This window comes from Bathycoccus prasinos (assembly GCF_002220235.1).
Source record: "Bathycoccus prasinos genomic : Chromosome_13".
NCBI classification, from domain to species: Eukaryota; Viridiplantae; Chlorophyta; class Mamiellophyceae; order Mamiellales; family Bathycoccaceae; genus Bathycoccus; species Bathycoccus prasinos.
In genome coordinates, this window is record NC_023996.1 from 491446 (window position 1) to 512515 (window position 21070).

The window sequence follows — 21070 nt, forward strand, 5'->3', positions numbered from 1 at the left end:
AGCAGCAAAATGGACGCCAACGGTGTTTCTGTTCGTAACAATACAAACAACAGAAAATCACTCTCTTTTCTCTTCGTATACGTGCTCGTTTTAGCGTACCAAGCGTTGAATGATGACATTGGTCAACGCAACATTAGGGGAAATGATGTGTCAGAAACGAGGACAGCATCATCGAGTTCCTCGACGAAAAAAGGCCTCTTCTTCGCCTACGTGTCCTACCTCGTGTACTCGTTCCTCCAAGGTGAAGACACGCACATGTTTCGCCCACACCCGGGCGTCTGGAGGTGCGTGCACGGGAGTTTTGTCCTGTACCTCTTGTTCCTGGTGTTTTTGGTGTTTCAAGAGACGAAAGAACAGGCGAGAGCGAGGGTGTTTGCGTTTTGGGATTCAAACTTAATGTTCGCGGGTGAAGATGATGAGAAGATGTTCCCGTACGAGGAACGGACGTACGCGACGGATTGTCGAGTTTTTACTCCGGAGCAATGCAATCTAGCAAGTTTTGGGTCCTGTTTCCAGAACGTGAAGAACACGATACTGGATGAGTTTTTTCTCGCGCACGTGCTCGGCTGGTTCGGGAAGGCGTTGGCCATTCGCGATTGGCACTTGTTGTGGGCGTATTCGATTTTGTTCGAACTGATGGAGGTGACGTTTAGGCATTGGTTGAAGAATTTTGACGAGTGCTGGTGGGATTCGTGGGTGTTGGACGTGTTGGTGTGTAACTTTGGCGGGATGTGGGTCGGGATGCGGGCGACGAAGTATTTCGCGACGACCAACGTTGGTAGGGGTAGTTATAGCGGGAGCAGTAGGGAGGAAAGTAGCGAAGGAGTTGAAGATCATGGTTTTACTGAGAGAGTGATAGATGATTTCGAGGAGAGTAGTAGTAGCGAGGAGGATGAATACGACGAAGATGGACAAGAAGGAGAAGATGATGAGAACGAGATGAAGAACAAACCGGCGGCGGCGGCGCGTTCTTCCGAGCGCACGAAAGATGAAAGCGATGGAAAGAAAAACCGCCATCACAGACGACGTCCGTCGTCGAATTTCGTTCGCGTCGCGCGAAAATCGATCGAAAATTACATCCTTCCGGAGAAAGGACATAACTGGTATCGTTACGAATGGCAGCCGTTCAAGACTCCCGGTCGTTTCATTCAGTGCGTGTTCCTCATCGGTATGTGTTTATCGTTTGAATTGAACGCGTTCTTCTTGAAGTTCATTTACGGCATACCTCCGCCGCATATTTTGAACACTTTACGTTTAGTGCTTTGGTTTGCACAGGCAAATATTGCCATCAGAGAGTATTACGTGTTCATAACGGACGAGCGCGGGATTTGGAAAGCTCAGTTAGGCGCGAACGCGTGGTTGGCGATTGCCGCCATGGCGATGGAGTTTCTGGTGATTCTGAAACACGGGGACGGTTTGTTCACGGCAAAGTGGCCAAAAGCGGTCGTCCGGTGTTGGTTAGCGGTTAGTGCAGTTATAGTTGGTGGATTGATCGTCTGGCAGTTTAAGAAGGAGAAGGAGAGAAGAGTGATGACGAAGACAAAGTACAAGAACAAGAAGAACATTTAGGTATTTATTTTATCAATTTGTGGGCGCTTTTCAACTAAAATCAAAATCTATTGGGATCCGACCACACGCTCTCGGCCTTGGCAGCATCGCTCTCGCTTTCATCATCACTACCGCTAATATAATTACTCCTACTGGCACTACTATTCATTCGCTTCCACGCTCTCGATGCTGCCTCTAACACCTCGTCCACGTTTTCCCCGGTTTTACCGGAAGCGAACACAATTTCCCACAAAGACGCATCTTTTCCTAACGATCCGATCGCTTTCGTAATCGACGCAGAGATTGTCTTCTTAATCGCTTCGGCGAAAGAAGCTCCTTCTCTAGCGTTATTGCCATCATCTTCGCTACTGTTGAACAATAACAAGTCCATTTTGTTCACCACGACAATCGCCGGCGTCGTTTTCGTTATGTCTGGTTTGTAGGTTTCCAACTCGTTGACTAAATCAATCAAGGCTTCGTGGGGCAGCTTATTGGTTTCTTTGCTATTTTCAGGTAGACTTTCATTTGCATCGTCTTGTTCTGTATTACCCGTCGTCGCGCGTTTATTCTTTCCATCACCACCAGTCGCGTCGACGATGTAGGCGTGCACTCGACACCTCTCCACGTGTCGCAAAAAATCGTGACCTAAGCCTCTGTTCCTGTGCGCGCCCGGAAGTAAACCGGGTACATCGGCAAACGTCAAGCTCACTTTCGTTTCCATCTCTTTATCTAAATCAATTTCGCGAGCACCAAATTGTGGGGTCAACGTCGTAAACGCGTACGGCGCGATTTTTGGTTTCGCGTTGGTCAGCGCCGTTAACATCGTGGATTTCCCGGCGTTTGGAAACCCAATAAACCCGACGTCCGCGACTGTTTTCAACTCTAAAACCACTCTTCTCTCGGTCCCTGGTTCGCCGGGATCGTACTCTCCGGCTGTTTTTCCGACTGGAAAATTCGCGTTCCCTTTCCCGCCTCTGCCTCCTATTGCGAGCTTAAACTCGTCCTCGTGTGTTGACAAATCCGCGAGCACTCGCCAAATGCCGTATTTATACCCTCTCGGACGTAAATGCGCGGTTCTTATGTACTCTATTTCTAATTCATCGTCGTCGTGTTCTCCGTCGTCGCTTCTCTCGAGATTATCACCATCCTCGTTGTCGTCATCGTCGTTATCATCCCACACGGGCTCGGAGGACCCCCAATTCGCCATCATCTTTTTCGTCACCTCGACGTTATCATCGACGACAACATCTTCTCTCTCTTCTTCCTCCCAGACCACGGTCCCAACCGGCACTTCCATCACCTTCGTCTTCCCTCGTTTCCCTTGCATCCTCTCTTTCCCTCCGTTTCCTCCGTTTTCCGCTCTCAACAAGTTCCCCACGTGACCTAAACTCTTCGGCCCTCGCTGGCCAACCGCTTTCAACACGACGTCGCCGCCGTTCCCGCCGTTCCCGCCATCCGCACCTCTCCGTCCTCTCGACCCGCCGTCTTTCCGAAACGAGGCGCACCCTTTCCCGCCTTTCCCTGCAATCGCGCGAACGCGCGTTCGGTCCACGATCTTTTGGTTATCTTCCTGCGATGATGATGGTATCATCTCTTGTTCTGTCTCTTTCCTGTTGGAATCCGCAATCGCATCTTCGAGTAAAGTCGCGAGTATTTTCGTCGTCTGAATCGTCGTCGTCGTCGTCGTCGTCGTCCCAGAAGACGAATAATACCGCTCAAACTCGTTTTGCCTTTGGTGCGCGAGGCAGAAGTTGCACCAACGATACGTCGCCGTTCTTCCTCTCCGCGCTACGAGTGATGCAAAAGCAGACATATCTCACTTTCCCTAAGTGTGTTTTATTCAAACGTACTCACGCGGAGTCGCGCGAACCTCTTCCATCTCTCTCTCTCGCATGCACACACTCTCTGTTTTCTCTCTCTCTCTTCTTCTCTCTCTCGTTGGGACGTTTCCGTATTCGCTCGTATCGCGCGAGTTGTTCTCGTAATGTGGTTTTCATATCTGTTGTCTTGTCTCTCTCGCGAAAAAAACGCCAATTTTTACTTCTGAAAAAAAAAACAAATCTCTCTTTGACTAAAAGACTTTCGAGAACGAAGAAGAAGAAGACGAAGAAGAAGTTGGTGTCGTGAGACAAACGTCGTCATGTTGTCTGGAGTGAGGACGAGAGCGCAGAAAAGACGAATGGGGGAGAGAGATGTGTGGAGTTTGATCGTGAATAACGACGATATTTGTTTCAAACACATTCTTCCGAGATTGAATGGGACCGATCTTAAATTCTTGTACGAGGTGAATGGTGAGACGAGAGCGTTGGTGAAGAGATCATCTCGCGCGGGTGATTTGAGAAAGGGGCTTAGAGTGTTCGAGATGTCGTCGATATCGACTTTGGAGTTTGCGTGGAAGAATAAATCGTTGTGGCCGAGTGACTGGAGCGAAAGAGATTTCTGCTATAAAGTTGCTTGGACGAATAAACTCGAGTTGCTCAAGTGGATACGAGAGGAGAAAAAGTGTGAGTGGGATGGATCGACGATTGCAACGGCCGCAAAAAAAGGTAATATGGATATGGTAAAGTATTGCGTTACAAATAAGTGTCCTATTGATAGGTATGCGTGTGGGCGTGCTGCCGAAATCGGTCATTTCGAGTGCCTCAAATACTTGCGCGAAGAAGTCAAAGCGCCTTGGGATTGTATTACTGCAGCTTGGGCGGCTCAAAATGGTCATCTCCACATACTCGAATATCTTGTTGAGCGTAAGTACGATGAATATCACGAATTTGCGTGTCAGTGGGCGGCCGAGTTCGGCCAATTAGACTGTTTGAAGTACTTGCGCGAAACCGCCAAAGCGCCTTGGGACAGCTACGCCGTTCGAGTAGCGTACGAGAACGAACACCCCGAGTGTTTACAATACCTCCTCGACAATAACTGCCCTCTACCAAACGGTTGGCGATACGAAGACGGAGTACTACACACGCAAGAGTCGTCGTCGTCGTCATCATCATCATCATCATCGTCATCATCATCATCGTCGTAGAAAAACAAACGCAAACGCGCGAAGAAACTTTTGTACTAAAAAAAGCGAGCAAAATTTCACTCAAACCTTCTGATCTCTCCTCGAGCGATCGAATCCAATCCTCCGCATTCTTTTCTCTCTTTGCTTTTCTGTCGCGAGTATTAAAAAAAAGGAAACCATACCATCGATATGAAGAACGGCGTAATGCGCGTTTCTCTGTTGTTTACCTTCTTCGTGCTCTTCGTCGCGACGTTAAAAGGGGTGACCGGAGACGAGTACGACCACAAGGTACGGGAAACACGTAATCGTTTAAAAACGACGAGAGGGAGGGAATGTGCGAGAGTACTACTCCTAAAGCAATTGTCATCGTCTCGTTGTTATTCCCATCATCTCGTTTCGAAGCGCGGTCGAGAGACGAGTTTTCCACGCGCGATGATGATGCGCTCGAGCGAGAGCGTGTGAAAGAGAGCGCGTTTTGAAACACATTCTCTGGTCGGCAATTTTTGATTTGATCTCTCCCGAAAGGAGCGAGAAAGGGGCCAAAGAGGCCAAAAATGGCAAAGAAGCGCGACATGAATACTCACCTCTCTCTCTCTCTTTCTCTCTCTCCTTCTCAAATTAAATTCTCTATAAAACACACAGTATGCGTCCGGCGACCCGATCAAACTCTGGGTGAACAAAGTCGGCCCGTACAACAATCCGCAAGAGACGTACAATTACTACGAACTGCCGTTTTGCAAAGTGGAACCGAAAGACGGCGCTTCGAAGAAACCGGTGCACAAATGGGGCGGTCTCGGGGAGATTTTGGAAGGGAACGAGTTGATTTTATCCAACGTGGAGTTTAAGTTTAGGCAAGATTTACCGAAGAGAGTGATGTGCTCGACCGGGAAGTTGACGGAGAAAGAGGTGGAGAAGTTCTCTAACGCGATTAGGAATCATTATTGGTACGAGTTTTATATGGACGAGTTGCCGATTTGGGGGTTCGTCGGCGAGTACGTCGATCCGAACGCGAACGATGATGATGAAGAAGACGAGGAGGATAACAGTAGCAGTAATAATAAGAAAAGCAGTAGTAGCAGCAGCAACAGCGGTAATGATGCTGGCGGCGATGCGAAAGTGTACGTGTACACGCACAGATCGTTTGATATCGGGTACAACGAAGACCGAATTATTCAAGTCAATTTAACCGCCGAACGACCGAAAGCGTTAAAAACGGGAGAAAAGCTCGATTTTACCTATTCCGTCAACTGGGAGCCGACGACGACGAAGTTCACGCAACGATTCGAACGCTATTTGGATTACAACTTTTTCGAACACCAAATCCACTGGTTTTCCATCTTCAATTCGTTCATGATGGTTATCTTCTTGGCCGGTTTGGTATCGATGATTTTGATGCGAACGTTGCGAAACGATTACGCGAAATACGCGCGAGAGGAGGACGATTTGGATTCCATGGAAAGAGACGTCAACGAAGAGTCTGGGTGGAAGTTGGTCCACGGCGATGTCTTTCGCCCGCCAAAAATGTTGCCGATTTTAGCCGCTTTGATTGGCACCGGGACTCAGCTCGCGCTCTTGTCGGTTATGGTCATCGGCGTCACCATCGCCGGTTTGCTCTTTGAACAAAGAGGTGCCATCACCACGTCTTTTATCGTGTGCTACGCGTTGACCTCGTTCATCTCTGGCTACGTCGCTGGTGGTTTCAACGCCCGAAACGAAGGTAAAAACTGGATTCGCACCATGCTCTTAACGGCCACGTTGTTCCCGGGGTGCGTCTTCTCCATCGCTTTCCTCTTGAACGCCATCGCGATTTACTACCACTCATTAGCGGCTGCCCCTTTTGGCACCATGGTTGTTTTGGCGTTGATGTGGGCGTTCGTTTCGTTCCCGCTCGTGCTCTTTGGTACCGTCATTGGTCGAAACTGGAACGGCGTTCCGAACAACCCGTGTCGCGTGAAAACCATCCCGCGTCCGATTCCGGAAAAAGCGTGGTACTGCTCCCCGGGTGTCATCGGCGTCGTCGGTGGTTTACTTCCATTCGGTTCCATCTTCATCGAGACCTACTTTGTTTTCACGAGCATCTGGAACTATAAAGTCTACTACGTCTACGGCTTCTTCTTGTTGGTGTTTATGATTTTGATGATTGTGACCTTGTGCGTCACCGTCGTCGGCACGTACTTTCTCTTGAACGCGGAAAACTACCACTGGCACTGGACGTCGTTCATTTCCGCCGCGAGTACCGCGTTTTACGTGTACGTGTATTCCATATATTACTTCATTTTCAAAACGAAAATGACGGGGTTTTTCCAAACGTGCTTTTACTTTGGGTACACGGCAATGTTTTGTTTAGGATTGGGCTTGATGTGCGGCGCGGTTGGGTACTTCGGGGCGAACGCGTTCGTTCGAAGAATTTACCGGAACATCAAGTGCGATTAATTTTGAATTATCGACGTGTGTAATAAAGTTATATATATATACCAATTAGTAGTTATTAAACCACATGCAAATGTGAATCTACTTGTTGTTTTCGTTGTTGTTGTTCTCGTCGTCGTCTTTCTTCTTTCCTTTGAACAATTTGGACACGAACTCTTGCTTCTTCTCGAACAACTTCGACGCCATGCGAAGCGCGTCTTGAGGAGAAGCTTTGAGCTTTTTGCTAAAATCGTCGTCGAAATTTCTATTTTTACGACTACTCACTACATCAACCAGGCGGTCCAAAGAATTCACCCCGTTGGTGACGATTGCATCCACAACCGTCCACGCTTCGGCGTAATCTTTGACAGTTTGCGCCTGTCTTCTCGCGTCGACGAACGCTTTGATCGATTGGCGCAACTTTTCTTTCGTCATCTCTCGATCGCGAGAAAAGTCTATCGTGACTAGGGTTTCTCCTAAGGAGAGGAGGCCGGCAATGGCAGCCACGTCGGCACGTTTTAAAACCTTCCCAGTGTTGCCGCTAATTCTAGTTCTAGTACTGTTATCACTATTTCTACTCGAAAACGAATCGCCGTTGTTATCTTCGGCTTCGTCATCGTACTCTCTCGAAAACGCAAATTCCGCGATGGACTCGGCAATTTCCATCCTTCGTCCCGCCATTCGTTTGGCGTATCCGGGACCGCCTTTTCTGACCGCTTTCAACACTGCTTCTGGCCACCACTCGGCGTATTTTTCTATCATAAACACTCTCTCGAAGATGACGCGTTGTAACTTCTCCTCCGCCGTCTCGGGAAATCCTTCGTCTCCGTTCTCTGTCGGCGAAGGCGACGACAACATCTCCCGTTTCACCTTTTCGTCCATATCTTCCACGCATTGTTCCAATAACTTCAACTCCGGCGGGACATCGTCGCCGTCGCCCATCATCGCATCCACGACCGCGGGACTCATCCCGAGAGCGCTCGCGCTCAGATCCAAATTCTTCCGCGTGAAACCATTCGCGCGTTCTAAATTCTTCATCTTCAAACTCTCTCGAAAGAGTTTTCTTTGCAGCGTAAATTTCTTCTCGCGTTCCGCGAACGCCTTTTCCTCCTCGTCGTCGTCTTCCTCGTATTCGCGAATACGAGGAGGGGATTCCTCGCCTATCGTAGAGTACGGGGAAAACGCCTGTAAAGCGCGTCGACCGTTTTGGTGCTCAGTACTCCCAATGCGTACAAATCGACGAGCGCATCTTCCTCTCGCACGCGAAAACATCATCGCCGTTGTTAAGAAACTCATAATATATATTTATGTGTTGTTGTTCAAATTCTCTAAAACACTCCGCGCGAAAGCGTTTCTCGCCTTCTCCCAAGCGATGACGTGGTTCCCTATAATCTAAACGCTCGAATCACTTCTTCCCGTCCTCTTCATCATCACTGCCACCGAGAGTAATATTCTTCCACACTTGATCCAGTTTCCCTAAATCCGCGAACGCGACGCCGCTCGTGGCGACCATCACCCCGACCGTCGCGCCTTGCGCGAGAACTCGATAGCGCATCATCTTTTGCGAGAGGTTGAAATTTCCACTTCGGAAGGACATTAACCCGGCGAATAAAACCGCCGCGGTGGATGCGGCGCCGACGAGGACGAGCGGGGATCGTTTGCCCAGTAACGAACGCGTGGGGAGGATGTCTTCCGGGTGGTCGACTGCCATGCGAAAGTCGTCGTCGTAAAGGGGTGCTCACTGGTGTGGCTTTTACTCAGCGCGGAGTTGTACTGGGGAGAATTAATTGTGGAGGAAAAGCAAAAAGAAGGCTTGAGTTTGGAATCAACGAACAGAACGAACAAAGCGAATGCATCGCGTTTTCATTTTTCAGTCGGTTCGTTCTCGATCGTCGTTTCCAGCGAATTGAAAAAGGAAACTAAGTTTGTTTTTTTCGAGCAACTGAAGGTGTTAAAGAAACATCGTCTCCTCGCCGTCAAATACTACACACACGTATCTTTTTACCATCGCATTGAACAACAGTTTGGTACACGTTTTTGAAACGCGCAGCACTTCCGTTTCAGCGAGGAGGATGAGTATATCGATCGCGCCAAACGCCGTATCGTCGTCGTCGTGGTGTCGTTCGAATTATTCGAGACGACGGTCGCGAGCGTCTCGATTGCTCTGCTCGTCCTCGTTTACGTCAAACCGGGGTGATGATGATGATGATGATGATAATGATGACAACGACGGAGGAAAAGACAACAACGTGAAAGGCCTTTCCGCAATCAAACGAACGAACACAAATGTCGACGAAGACGCCGTGCTTTCGAACATCGGAGACTCTACGAGTCAAAAGCGAAAAGCGGACGAATTCGCGCAGATGTTGAACGCGGCAAAGAAATACAGCGAGAGTAAAAAAATGGGCGTGGAAACACCGAGTGTACAAGGTGGAGGGGATTCGAAGAAGCTCACCGCGGAAGAGAGGATCGCGCAGGCGAGAGGGTACGCGACGAAGAAGAAGGAAGAGATGTCCTCGTCGAAGAATAAAGATGCATCAGAGGAGGAAGAGAAACCATCGTCGTCGCGACCGCAAAAATCCGTGAACGTTCAAATCATATCGAAAGATACGTCGTACAATCCGTTCGACGAGGACGAGAGCGTCGTCGGCATGGACGATATCGAAACCGGGGTGAATTATAAACCGAAAGTGTCCACGTGGGGGGTATTCCCGCGTCCAAAAGATATCTCCAAAGAGTACGGGGGTGGAAGAACTTTAAAAAAAGACGAGAAAGGGCAAAACATTATCGAATCGAAAGAAGAAACCGAGGCGAGGAAAATCCGCGTGGCGAAAAAGTTGGAGAAGTATCGCACGACGAACGCGCTGAACATGACGAAAGAGGAAGAGGAGAAAGCGCGAGAAGCTTTGGCGGAAGCGAACGAGTTCTTACGCGTCGGGAGCGTGACGAAAGGTATTGCGGTTTTAGAGCCGTTCGAGAAGGATATCAACGCGCGATCGGAGTTGGGAGGACAGGTGATTTTTTGTTACGCGATGTGTTTAGATAACGCGCAGCGGAGAGACGAGGCGTTGAAACAGTATAAAAGAGTTTTGGGAAACCAGTACGGTTTAGTGTCCAAGCAGGCGGAGAGAATGCTGTGGGGAATGACCACGGCGTCGAAGAAGATGAAAGCGGATTTGTTCGATTACGAATCGGACAGGAGAAAGTTTACCGAAGACGCTTTAGAAAAATGGGTCAATCCAAAGTGGCGGTCCAGAGAGGAGGACGTTGAAGAGGCGAAGAAACTGAACGAACAAGCGATCATGTTCGTTTTCGGATTGGTGGTTTTACCGTTGATAAGTTTTATCGCGTACTTGAATATTTGATGATGATGACAATTAGAAGATCAAACAAAAATGTACAAGAAGAAAAAATTGTATTATATTAGCGAGCGCGAGCGCGAAGTAGTTTTGACGACCTGTGAATTATTCCTACGTACGTCTAGGTGAGGGGATATGTAATGTGTTACACGACTACTACTTCAATTTAGAAACTTCATACCCACCTTTCCCGTCGCCTTTGATTTTTAATTCGTTCGCGTGGAACTTTCTCAACTCTAATCGATGCGCGATGGAGACAATGGTCGTGCCGCTCGAGCACACCTCTTTATACAACTCCGCCTCGTGATCTGGGTTTATCGCGCTCGTCGCTTCGTCTAAAATAGCAAACTTGGGGTTGTGATAAAACAATCTCGCGAATCCAATGCGTTGTCGTTCGCCTCCAGATAACACATCGTTCCATTCCAAATGTCGCATGCCTAATCCTAACGCGTAATCGCCCTCGATGAATTTACCTAAACCGGCTCTTCGCAAGCACTCTTTGACGTATTCATCGTCCACGCGCGCTTTTTTCGTGTTGGCTGGATATACCACTTGGTCTCTCAAAGAGCCTTGGGATAAGTACGGGCGTTGCGGCAACCACATCATCGAAAACTCATCAGCCGCTGGTTTCGTCACGGCGCCCGAAACCGGCTCCCACAATCCCGCCAACACGCGAAGCAACGACGTTTTCCCGCACCCGTTCGGTCCGGTGATCAATAAATGTTCGTTTCGTCTGATTTCTAAGGACAGGTCTTTGAGTAAAATGCGCGTAGAACCGTCAGGTTCGGGAGCACCGACGGAGACTTTATCGAACCGAATCGACGTTTGCGCAGCTTTTTCCTTCTCTCCTTCTCCTGCGGGTAACGCTGCTAACATCTTCTCCTCTTTCGCTTTCTTTTCCATCGCTAACGATTCTTTCTCTGCGTTATCTAACGTGTGAAACAACTCTCCTAATCTGTGCGCGTATCCTGCCATTTCGTCCAAATTCTTACCCAACAACAAAACTTCCGTAAACGCGCCGCCGCTTCTCAACATCAACTCCTCCGTCGCTCGAAACGTGGAAATCCGTTCGCCTTCGCCCATACCCCGCTTCGCCATAAACGGCACGTGCACGAACACGCTTCCAACTAATAAACCTTGAAACTTGGAAATGTTATCTGCCACAGACTTTCGAACTCTTTGCAACGCGTGCCACCTTTGCGTGGTGACTAAATTATCCAACCCGGCGTTCAACAAATCCTTTTCGCGTTCGCCTCCCTTTAGCAACGCAATCTCTTCCGCGTGTGCGATTAATCGCGCGTGCTGGTGTCGGAATCCACCTTCCAACGCGGCTTCTCTGGCAACCATCGGGCCTAATTTTGGCGACATCGCCCGTAACGTCCCGGTGATGAAAATTTGACTCGCGAACAACGCCAAAGGTCGAGAATACCCCAACTCCTTCGCCGCTTCCGTCAACGACAACGTAAACTCCAAAATCGGTTTAAAGCTGTGTCCGTACAAAAATGCCGCCTCTCGACTGAACTCGTTAATATCCGCCACGATCCGTTGGTCCACGTGTTCCAAGCCACCTTCCCTCAACACCGCCGTCTTGTAAAAATTGTTCAGCTTCATGTACTTTTCGTGCGCTCTTCTCGTCAGCGCCGACCTTAACTCCACCTGAATCAACGACTCCGTATACCTGAGCCCAGAATTCACGACAACTCCACACGTCATCCATCCGATAAAGTTCCAATACCACCTCACCCAAAACTTCCAATCCGCGGTCGCGATCGCTTTCGTCAAGTAAAACGTGTTGACTTTATTCGCCCGAACGGTCAACAGCGTTCGCATGACGAGCAACGAAAACTGCGCGGAAAGGAGTTGAGACCCTCGACACGTGGGCGTCGGGAACGCAATTCGGAGTAAATATTTCAGCTCTTGCCAAAACTGCGCATCCGTCGCGCCTCTCGGTCCTTTCTTTTTCTTCTTCGACTTCTTCGCCAACGTATTCTTCCCTCCTTCCTCTTTATCCAACGTGTTCAAATCCAACATCGTCGAGCACTCTCGAATCGCCTTCGACGCCTCGGCTCGTTTCTTGCTCAAGCTAATCACCTCCGTCCCGGCGACCGAGGCAAACCCAAAGCACGATATCGCCAAAAACGACACGTACGTCACGTCTCGTTTGATTTGGTTCAAGTTGACGGCGAACCCGTCGGCGGAATGCGTCGAGACCGCATCGAAGACCAGTTTTAAGCCGTGGACGAGACCTATTTTACTCCCACCGTTATTATTATTATTTCCACCACCGGACGACGACGCGGAGAAGGCAGAGGATTTCGTTTTTAGGGCGTCCATCTTTCTCTGACTCTCTCTTTAAAGCGCGCGCGTGTATTATCGCGCGGGTTTACAAGAGTACATTTTTGGGGGTTTCTTTGTGAGGTGTGATGTTTAGGGTGTTAAAACCTAATGGCCATTTCCCATTAATGGAAAAGATTAGTCTCACAAAACGACGCGCGGAGAAGAAGAAGAAGAAGAAGAAGGAAAAAAGCGAGACCGACCGAGGACATCGATTGATTGAAAACTGATCGATCGAAAAATTTAGTAGTGTGTTTGTAAGAATATATAATCATGGAAGCATCTTCCGTTCGTTTGCAACGACTGCTCGAGACGTCGACGAATTCGACCAATTCCAATGGAAAAGTATCCTCCTCGATCGAATCCATGCCGTACGCGACCGCGGCGACCATCGCGGCGGAATACACGAAACGAATCCAACACTTGGAAAAAGAGTTACGGGATGCGCACTTACAAATTTCCGAGGGCAACGCGGCCAAACACTCCTCGGCGACGACATCGATTGAGTTGGAAAAAGCGAGAGAGAGAATCGGAAATCTGGAACAAGCCGTCGTGTTGCTCACGCGAGAGAAGGACGAAGTCACGCGGCATCATCGAGACGCCGAGGAGGCGTACGCGAAGCTGTTTGAAAAAGCGTCGGATATCGACGGCGCGAAAGATACGGCGATTAGAAACGCGAAGCGAGACATCGAGAAGAATTTACGAGTGGAATACACGCAAAAAATGGACGAGTACGAGAGACGCGTGGAGCGGGAGATGAACGAGTTTCGCGAGCAACAGGTCAAGCAAGTGCACGAGGCGATTTTAGACGCGCACTTTTCGGTGCCAGAGAGAGAGAAGATGAAGGAAGATCACGAGGACGAGTTGGCGAGGTTGAAAGCGAGAGTGGACGAGACCGTGGAGTTTCACGTGAGAGAAGGCGTGAATCAAGTGAAGAGCGAGTACGAGAAGAAGTTTTTGGAGCAAGCGATCGAGGTGAGAGAAAAAGCCGAGGAGAACGCGGAGTTGTTGGAGACTTGCGTGAGGTTGAAGAGGGAGAGAGATACCGCGGAACGGTTGAGACAAGACGCCAAAGGGGAAGGGATTAAGTTTTTGACGAATACTTTGAAAGAGATGGAGTTGAAGCACGCGGAGCAACAAGAGGTGGTGAACGAGTTGAGAGAACGGGAGAGGAAACGAGCCGAGGAGAAGATCGACGAGACGTACGCGGAAGTCAACCGACAGTTGGACGACGAAAGAGAGCAATTTAAGATTAAATTCGAAAAGCAACGAAAGTTCATGACGGAAGAGTTGGAGCAAGCGAGAGACGAGGCGAAAGAAGCCGCGGTGAAGTTGACGAACCATCACGAGGAGATGAAGGAGAAAATGCACGACTTGACGTTGAAAAGTCAAGATTTGATCGATCAAAACGCGCGTTTGAGAGACGTGGTGAAAACGTTCGAGGATTACGTCGAGGAGTTGGAGGAGAGAGAAGCGCGATTGGAGATTTACCAATCGAAATTGGTCGGCGCGAAGGAAACGATCGAAGCTATGAAAGAAATCATGGCGGACGATAAACACAAAATCGCGCAAGCGGTGTCGAACATCATGAGGAACGTAAATGACGTCAAAGCGTGGGCGACTGGAATTCGATCGAAATTAACCTTAGCTGGAGCGGAGAGCATGGACGTGCAAAGAGCGATGGTGTCGTTCGAAGACGCCATGCGATCGGTGGACCGAGCGATCGCCGAGGTGGAAACGAGCTCTAGTCGCGACTCGGTGAGATTGATGGACATCATGAAACGCTCCGAGGCTACCGCGGAGAGGGAAACCATGGACATGCGTTCGGGGAGATCGGTGAGAAAGAGCGAGTTGCAAAAGAAACTATCAGCCGCGAGCGATGGCGATAAAATTACCGCGTTAGCGGACGCGCACGACGGATTCCAAGGGTACGTGGAAAAATACGGTATTGCCGCCTCGGTTTGGGGAGCGGGCGCGGTGGAGCGACCGAAAGCCGCCGCGGACACCTCCGGCGGAGGGTCCTACTTTGGCGGCTTGTTCGGCGGATAACATGAAAAACACATTCTTTCTATCTATCTATACGCTACTTCGTAAAAGTACAACTACGCTATATTCTTTATCGTCGCATCAAAGATCGTCCCATATTTGGTAATCGTTCATCCCATCCCCGTCGTCGTCGTGCGCTTCGTCGCTACACGCCACTATCACCATGACGCCGTCCTTTTCGTCCGAGTTTGTCACCGCGTGGCCTAATCCCCGCGGACTCGACACGAGCACCCGCTCGCCTCTCGAAAAACTATAATCGGTATACCCCCCGCCCGTTTCCCGCTCGACCCGAACGATCCCGTTCGCGTTCCCAAACACCGCGAATGTCTCCGCTTTCCCTCGATGTCGATGGTTCCCTCTCGTTTTCCCTCTCTCGATCGTCCCAAAGTGCACGTCTTTACACGCTTTCGGTCCAACCAATCCCGCGCGGTCTCGCGCTCGAAAAATCTCCTCCATCCAGTGCTTTTCAGATGTGTTCCGTATATCGTTGTTGTCGTTTTTGAGTTTCACCGCGCCTTCCCCTCGCTTCGATGCGAGTGGATCGTTTGATTCTGGCATCGGTATAATGTTGACATCATCGACGGTTCTTTTCCTTTTCCGAGTGCTGCTCTGCTGCTTCACATCTGCGGCGCTCTCTCCTCCGTCCTCAAAGACAACATTCAGAATTGGCGACCGGTTTTGCATCGTCATCATCACCATCACCATCATCATCAAAAGAAGCGATAAAGACAGCGCACCGCGACCTCCGCGAGACGTACAGGAGGAGCACACGGAGGCCATCTCTCGCGAAACGCTCGGCAAAAGCGATTGGAGTGAAAGAGTGAGAGAAAAAACGGACACTAAAACGGATAAGATACGTTTTTAGTGTTGCAAAACATGTGCGGATTTTTCCCTAACTTGCTTTTATATTCCAATTTCGCTTCATTGTACATGCGCGCATCGACGCGCGGATCATTCATTCAGTCTACTCTCACTGCTCCTTGTACGAAACGGAGACGACACTTTTTCGGTTTTGGTTCCAATCAAAATATGACCGAGTCCGCAGTCGTCACGCACACCGGTACGAAAACATTTAAACTCGTTCTCTCTTTGTTCTCTTCGGGGAGCCGCCACCGGTTTCCCTTACCTTCTTTCATCCTTTTTCTGCGTTTACTAATGTGTCCTCTCTCAATCGTAAACTCGCTATTGTACTACATCAAAAGGGAACAACACTCTCAAAGACGGATGGTTCTCGGAAATCTCCCCGGAAATGTGGCCTGGACAAGCGAACTCGCTCGAGATTCAGGAAAAACTGTACGACGCACAAAGCGAGTTTCAACACGTGCAAGTGTTCAAAACGTCCACGTACGGGAACTTACTCGTTTTGGACGGGTGCATACAAGCGACGGAACGAGACGAGTTCGCGTATCAGGAGATGATTGCACACTTACCTTTGTGCGCGATTTCGCGGGAACCGAAACGGGTGTTGATAATCGGCGGCGGCGACGGCGGCGCGCTGAGAGAGGTGACGAGGCACCAGTACGTGGAGCGGGTGGAGATGGCGGAGATTGATGGGATGGTTCCGGAAGTGAGCAAGAAGTTTATGCCGTACATGGCGCGAGGGTTTGAGGACGAACGGGCGACGGTGATGATTTGCGACGGGGTGAAGTTTGTGGAGTCGTGCGAGGAAGGGACGTACGATTGCGTCATCGTGGACAGTTCCGATCCGATTGGGCCGGCGAGCGTGTTGTTTGAGGAGAGGTTTTTTAGAAGCGTGTTTAAAGCGTTGAAACCTGGAGGAGTGGTGTGCACGCAAGGCGAGTGTTTGTGGTTGCACGGAGAGTTGATTGGGGATACGTTGGAGATGTGTAAGAAGGTGTTCGTCGGAGGCAGCGTGAGCTACGCGTATTGCACGATACCGACGTATCCGAGCGGACAAATTGGGTTCGTGTTAGCTTCGAAGCCCGAGGTAGATGGGAAGACGGTCACGTTCGAACGGCCCAGTCGAGAAGCGCCGAAAACGAAAGAAGGCTCAACGCTGAAGCCTCTGAAATATTACAACTCGGCTATTCACTCGGCAGCTTTCGTGCTTCCTGAATTCGCTCGCCAAATCGTCGAGCCGCATCTCGTGCCGGGAAACGATGCCGCCGCTTGATTCAATTTACGATACACGCGAAACACTTTTTGTTTGATGTTAGAAAATAAGAAACGTTTTTACTAATTTAAGAAATACGAACGGAGATTAAAATAGAAGTCATGCGAGAGAGAGAGAGAGAGAAAAAGAGAGAGTTTAAACCAAGTAGATGTCATGACAAACACGCGTTGATCATTATTATTATCATGAGTATATATAATAATCCACCCAATTCACAAATGTATGTATAGTATATAAAATCACAACGAGCCGGTATACAGTTCCCGCTCTGGTTTGTCTCTTCTCAATGTATTTTTAAAGTATTATTAGTACAATCTCTCTTTCTCTCTCTCTCTCTCTCACAGAAGACAGACTTCAAATCGGCGTCGTGCGCAACGAAGAGAAGATATCTCTCGGCGTCACGTTTTTAAACCTCGGTGTCGTCATGCCTCCACCGTTGGCGACCGTCGGCGTCACCGCGTTACTATTGTTACTCGCGTTATTGTTGATGTTGTTGTTGTTGTTGTTATTATTATTGTCGTTATTGTTGTTTATGCTATTGACGACCTTCTTCGGCGACGCGAAGGACGACCTGTTGTTATTCGTCTTATAATAATAATTCGTATCATTCGGAGGTGTCTCATCTAAATCAAACTTCATCTTCTGCCCAACTTTAACCGGCGCGTTCAACAACGCTTCCCTCATCCACTTCCGCATGCTCACCGGACTACTCCTCCGACCGCCGTCGTCGCCAACCTCTTCTCCATTTTCCAAAGGCGTTTTCGCCTTCGCGTCGAAACTCGCGTTCATGTTTTTACCGCAGCGTATTCGCGCAGTCGTATCGTCGCCTTCCTCCGGCGTTGTCGTCGTCGTCGTCGTCGCGGCGTGCCGCGACCCTTCGTCGCTCGTAAAATACGTCGCGATTGGCGTCGCGTACCCGCTCCCGCTCGCGTCTTTCTTCTTCTTGTTGTTGTTGTTCTTCATCTGCTTCTGCTTCCTTGTCGATTTATCAGGGGAAGACGTCGACGCTTTCGTCCTCCCTCTCTTCGTTCCCTTCTTCGTCCTCGATGACTTTAATGTCTTCTTCTTCTTCTCCGTCGACGGGGTGGTAAACAACAAAACGTCGTCTTCATCGTCGAACGCCACATCGCAATCCTCGAAATCAAACGTCTTCCGAATCACAGCAGACGATGGGGTTAAAGCTTTGTCGCTGTTCCCGTTATCTTCCGCATTAGCAGAACCACCGCGTTCTTCGCCGCCACCACTTCCGCTGCCCCTTCTATTATTAAACGCGTAATCTCGTTCGGAAAGGTCCGACCCATCTCTCGAAGAGTTGTTGTTGGTATTGATCTCTTTTCCAATCGAGCGGAGATTGTATCTTCGATTTTTTAACGTCGTCGTCGTTAAAGCCACGGAGGATGAATTATTCGTGTTTGTTTGACTCCTTTGTTGTTTAAGTTGTTGTTGTTTGTGCCGTTTGCTCGTCTGAATCGTCATCTCGAGCGGTAAAAGGATGCGACGAGAGATTACTCCGCCAGATGTGTGCGTCGAAAGCGTCAAATTTTGGCGGGAAAGAAACCAACGAGCCAAAAAAGAGGGGAGTAAGGTCAAGCACTTACACCCTAAATTTTTAAGTCAAATGCTTACTCCAAAACCCTAAAATAGAGACTCTGCGTGGTGCGTATCTCTCACTCCTCAGTCTGTCTCGCTGACGCTCTCTCTCACTTCGTTTCCCTTTCTTTGTTGTTTTGCTGTCTGACGAATGTCTTCAGAATGCTCTCACCAAACGACGTCTTGGATGAAACACGAGGAGGACGAACAACGACCGAATAACACGAATAATAATAAAAGTATCGTCGTCAGCGGGAAAGTACTCGTGCTTTTCGTTTTCGTTTCCTTGTCTGCGATGGTTTTCCTGTCGTATTTTCCTCCGGCGACGACTTCTTCTTCTTTGAATGTTTTGGATAAAAATGCCGAAGAGGATGATGGGCTGCTGCTTCCAATTGCGAAAGAGGAACTGGAGGAGGTTTGGAAAGAGGAACAAGGTAGATAACGTTTAGAACGCAGAGATAGAGTACTTTAGCGAAGTATGCTGTAATAAAAGTGAGCACAGAAGAATAACTATTCCCCTTAAATGTGATGATTGTACACCGATTGCGTTTCAGTCCATCTCCTCCTCGGCGAACGCGGCGTCGTTCAAGCACGCTCGGAGCAAGATTTTTTCGCTCAGACGAAGTTTCAAAGCGATGACGACTCTTTTTTGGCGGCGTTGTTTTCGGTTTTTGTCGACATGACGTTCCTCCGCGGCGTTTTCGGTCCCGTCGAGGAGGGTATGTATTCGCCGTAACGCGGTCAAATCTTCCGCGATGGACGTCGCCGAGTATCGAGCGAATTCGCGTTTGTATATTCGTCGCAACAAAGATGACGCGGTGGTGGTCGTCGTTGGGGTTTTTGTCGTCGTTATACATTCTCGTTCGATCGTTTGGACGATGTCGAGTAAATCTTTCGAGACGCATTGGAAGGAAGGATGGAGGATTTTTGTTTCCGCGGAGGAGTCCCACGGCGTTTCGGTGACGTTGGAGAGGAGGAATTTGCGGAGGACGGGTCTTTCGGTCGTCGAGGACGGGGCGAGGACGTCGAGTTGTTTGCATTTTTCGAGAACGCGCGGGTGCGTCAAGAAGTCGCGCAACACGGCGGTGGCGGAGATTTCGATTTCCGTCGCGCCTTCGTAAATGAACGTCGTCGACTCTTTTGCTTTTTCTTTTTCGTCGTCGTCGTCCATAAAAAGCGGGAAATTCAACCGCTCGTCGTCGTCGTAGATAAAACCAAACTCGAGAAGTGCGCCGCCACTACTTTTATCGGCATAATCGTGAAAGGCTTGCGTTCCGGCGCGATATCCGCCCACTGTCGCGTGCAAAGAGATGTCGTCGTGAGGAGAAAGTCGCACCTCGCATTTCGCCGCGTCTCTCGCGGAATTGAATATATCCAAGCCCGGACAGAGGAGCAAAGCGCCGTTTTCGATTTCCGGAAGCGTAAACGCGCGCGCTAATACCGTGGCGTACGCCCATTCGAACCATTCTCGCAACGTCTCGAATCGAAACGGCGTCAGTCGTTTTCGTTGTCGCGTCTGCGTCTGCGTCTGTTTTGTCTGCGGCATCATCAACCGCTCAAACTCTTCTCGTAAACTCGCGTTGGAAAATAAAACTTGAAACTCCTCTGCGACCAATTTCTTCCTCCGTTTCGCTCTCTCTCCGATGCGACTGTTTTGCAAAAACGCCAACTCCTCCGTCGACCACAACAAAAGCGAATCCACGTTCGTCGGCAACAAATCCACGTACGCCTGCCAATGCGGTGAATAATCATCCCTCGAGCTTTCTTCCTTCTCATCTCCGTTTTCTCCTCTTAACTCTTCCGCTCTTCGAGTACTCCTCGCTTTCAGATCCTGATACATCAGCGCCATCGCCAACATGCTCGTCCTCGTCGAATCCAACGGAAACGACGACGACGCGTTCGCCCCGTCCTCGTCGTCATTAAAATCCGATTCTTCATCATCGTCTTCGATCAAAACGCCTCTCAGTTTACTCGCGAACTGTTCTTTCACGAAAATCTCCCCGACTTTCGAGCTAAACCCGAGCTGTTCGCAATCGGCGCGTAAAAACACGTCCCATCGCATCGCCGTCGGTAACGTCGTTTCCGTCGAATTCCTCCCGGCGACTGTTGCGCCGATTTCAGAAGTCCTCCTCCTCTCCCCTAACGGTATCCGAAAAATCACGTCTCGCTCCTCTTTATCCTCCAAAACGATCCCGCCGATCCCCATTTTGCGCGTGAATACGAATTCAGACGTGCACATCGTTTCGATGTGTAAGGATTTCAGCCACTGTTTGAATCGAATTAGTGCGAATTGCCCGTCGATGTCTTCTTCGTCTTCTTCTTTGAATTCTCGACGGTATCTTTCCTTCCCCGTCGGGGAAATTCTCATCGTATTCTTCTTCTTCTTCGATGAGAAGGAGGAGGATTCAGACGACGAGGAACACAAAGAACAAGACCGACAGACGCTCAAAGACGCGAACGAACTCATCGTGAAATTCGTCGGGTACGGGTTGAGAAGCGCATTTTAACGAGCACGTTATGTGTGTGTTTTTACGGCGTGATTTTTGTGGTGATGTCTCAAAATTGAGATGTTTCTGCTGTACAACCCCCCGCGGCATGCGAAACTTTTTGTTTATGTTTCTTTTCTCTCTCTTTTTCTCTCTCTGC

The 21070-nt window shown here is 49.4% G+C and overlaps 13 protein-coding genes across 13 annotated transcripts; 6 read left to right on the forward strand and 7 right to left on the reverse strand.

The window, feature by feature from the left end:
- Positions 1-9: 9 nt before the first annotated feature.
- Positions 10-1569, forward strand: Bathy13g02220 (predicted protein; the record flags this gene model as incomplete). Its single annotated transcript, XM_007509436.1, has 1 exon — positions 10-1569. One exon carries the CDS (start codon positions 10-12, stop codon positions 1567-1569), a length of 1560 nt encoding a protein of 519 aa, XP_007509498.1.
- Positions 1570-1697: 128 nt separating this feature from the next.
- Bathy13g02230 (GTPase ObgE) lies at positions 1698-3361 on the reverse strand (the record flags this gene model as incomplete). Its single annotated transcript, XM_007509550.1, has 2 exons — positions 1698-1706; positions 1751-3361. 2 exons carry the CDS (start codon positions 3359-3361, stop codon positions 1698-1700), a joined length of 1620 nt encoding a protein of 539 aa, XP_007509612.1.
- Positions 3362-3688: 327 nt separating this feature from the next.
- Bathy13g02240 lies at positions 3689-4573 on the forward strand (the record flags this gene model as incomplete). The annotated part of the gene is made up of 1 exon (XM_007509492.1): positions 3689-4573. One exon carries the CDS (start codon positions 3689-3691, stop codon positions 4571-4573), a length of 885 nt encoding a protein of 294 aa, XP_007509554.1.
- A 168-nt stretch (positions 4574-4741) lies between these two features.
- On the forward strand, positions 4742-6985 carry Bathy13g02250 (predicted protein; the record flags this gene model as incomplete). The annotated part of the gene is made up of 2 exons (XM_007509572.1): positions 4742-4840; positions 5195-6985. The coding sequence occupies 2 exons, from the start codon at positions 4742-4744 to the stop codon at positions 6983-6985; spliced, it is 1890 nt and encodes a 629-aa protein (XP_007509634.1).
- A 78-nt stretch (positions 6986-7063) lies between these two features.
- Bathy13g02260 (unknown protein) lies at positions 7064-8257 on the reverse strand (the record flags this gene model as incomplete). Its single annotated transcript, XM_007509503.1, has 1 exon — positions 7064-8257. The coding sequence occupies one exon, from the start codon at positions 8255-8257 to the stop codon at positions 7064-7066; it is 1194 nt and encodes a 397-aa protein (XP_007509565.1).
- Positions 8258-8366: 109 nt separating this feature from the next.
- Bathy13g02270 (predicted protein) lies at positions 8367-8672 on the reverse strand (the record flags this gene model as incomplete). The annotated part of the gene is made up of 1 exon (XM_007509527.1): positions 8367-8672. One exon carries the CDS (start codon positions 8670-8672, stop codon positions 8367-8369), a length of 306 nt encoding a protein of 101 aa, XP_007509589.1.
- A 361-nt stretch (positions 8673-9033) lies between these two features.
- Positions 9034-10326, forward strand: Bathy13g02280 (predicted protein; the record flags this gene model as incomplete). Its single annotated transcript, XM_007509497.1, has 1 exon — positions 9034-10326. The coding sequence occupies one exon, from the start codon at positions 9034-9036 to the stop codon at positions 10324-10326; it is 1293 nt and encodes a 430-aa protein (XP_007509559.1).
- Positions 10327-10476: 150 nt separating this feature from the next.
- Positions 10477-12654, reverse strand: Bathy13g02290 (ATP-binding cassette superfamily; the record flags this gene model as incomplete). Its single annotated transcript, XM_007509378.1, has 1 exon — positions 10477-12654. The coding sequence occupies one exon, from the start codon at positions 12652-12654 to the stop codon at positions 10477-10479; it is 2178 nt and encodes a 725-aa protein (XP_007509440.1).
- A 366-nt stretch (positions 12655-13020) lies between these two features.
- On the forward strand, positions 13021-14703 carry Bathy13g02300 (the record flags this gene model as incomplete). The annotated part of the gene is made up of 1 exon (XM_007509398.1): positions 13021-14703. One exon carries the CDS (start codon positions 13021-13023, stop codon positions 14701-14703), a length of 1683 nt encoding a protein of 560 aa, XP_007509460.1.
- A 78-nt stretch (positions 14704-14781) lies between these two features.
- Bathy13g02310 (predicted protein) lies at positions 14782-15480 on the reverse strand (the record flags this gene model as incomplete). The annotated part of the gene is made up of 1 exon (XM_007509511.1): positions 14782-15480. The coding sequence occupies one exon, from the start codon at positions 15478-15480 to the stop codon at positions 14782-14784; it is 699 nt and encodes a 232-aa protein (XP_007509573.1).
- Positions 15481-15729: 249 nt separating this feature from the next.
- Bathy13g02320 (spermidine synthase) lies at positions 15730-16834 on the forward strand (the record flags this gene model as incomplete). Its single annotated transcript, XM_007509570.1, has 2 exons — positions 15730-15760; positions 15903-16834. The coding sequence occupies 2 exons, from the start codon at positions 15730-15732 to the stop codon at positions 16832-16834; spliced, it is 963 nt and encodes a 320-aa protein (XP_007509632.1).
- A 354-nt stretch (positions 16835-17188) lies between these two features.
- Bathy13g02330 (unknown protein) lies at positions 17189-18310 on the reverse strand (the record flags this gene model as incomplete). Its single annotated transcript, XM_007509387.1, has 1 exon — positions 17189-18310. One exon carries the CDS (start codon positions 18308-18310, stop codon positions 17189-17191), a length of 1122 nt encoding a protein of 373 aa, XP_007509449.1.
- A 664-nt stretch (positions 18311-18974) lies between these two features.
- Bathy13g02340 (predicted protein) lies at positions 18975-20891 on the reverse strand (the record flags this gene model as incomplete). The annotated part of the gene is made up of 1 exon (XM_007509338.1): positions 18975-20891. The coding sequence occupies one exon, from the start codon at positions 20889-20891 to the stop codon at positions 18975-18977; it is 1917 nt and encodes a 638-aa protein (XP_007509400.1).
- Positions 20892-21070: the final 179 nt, after the last annotated feature.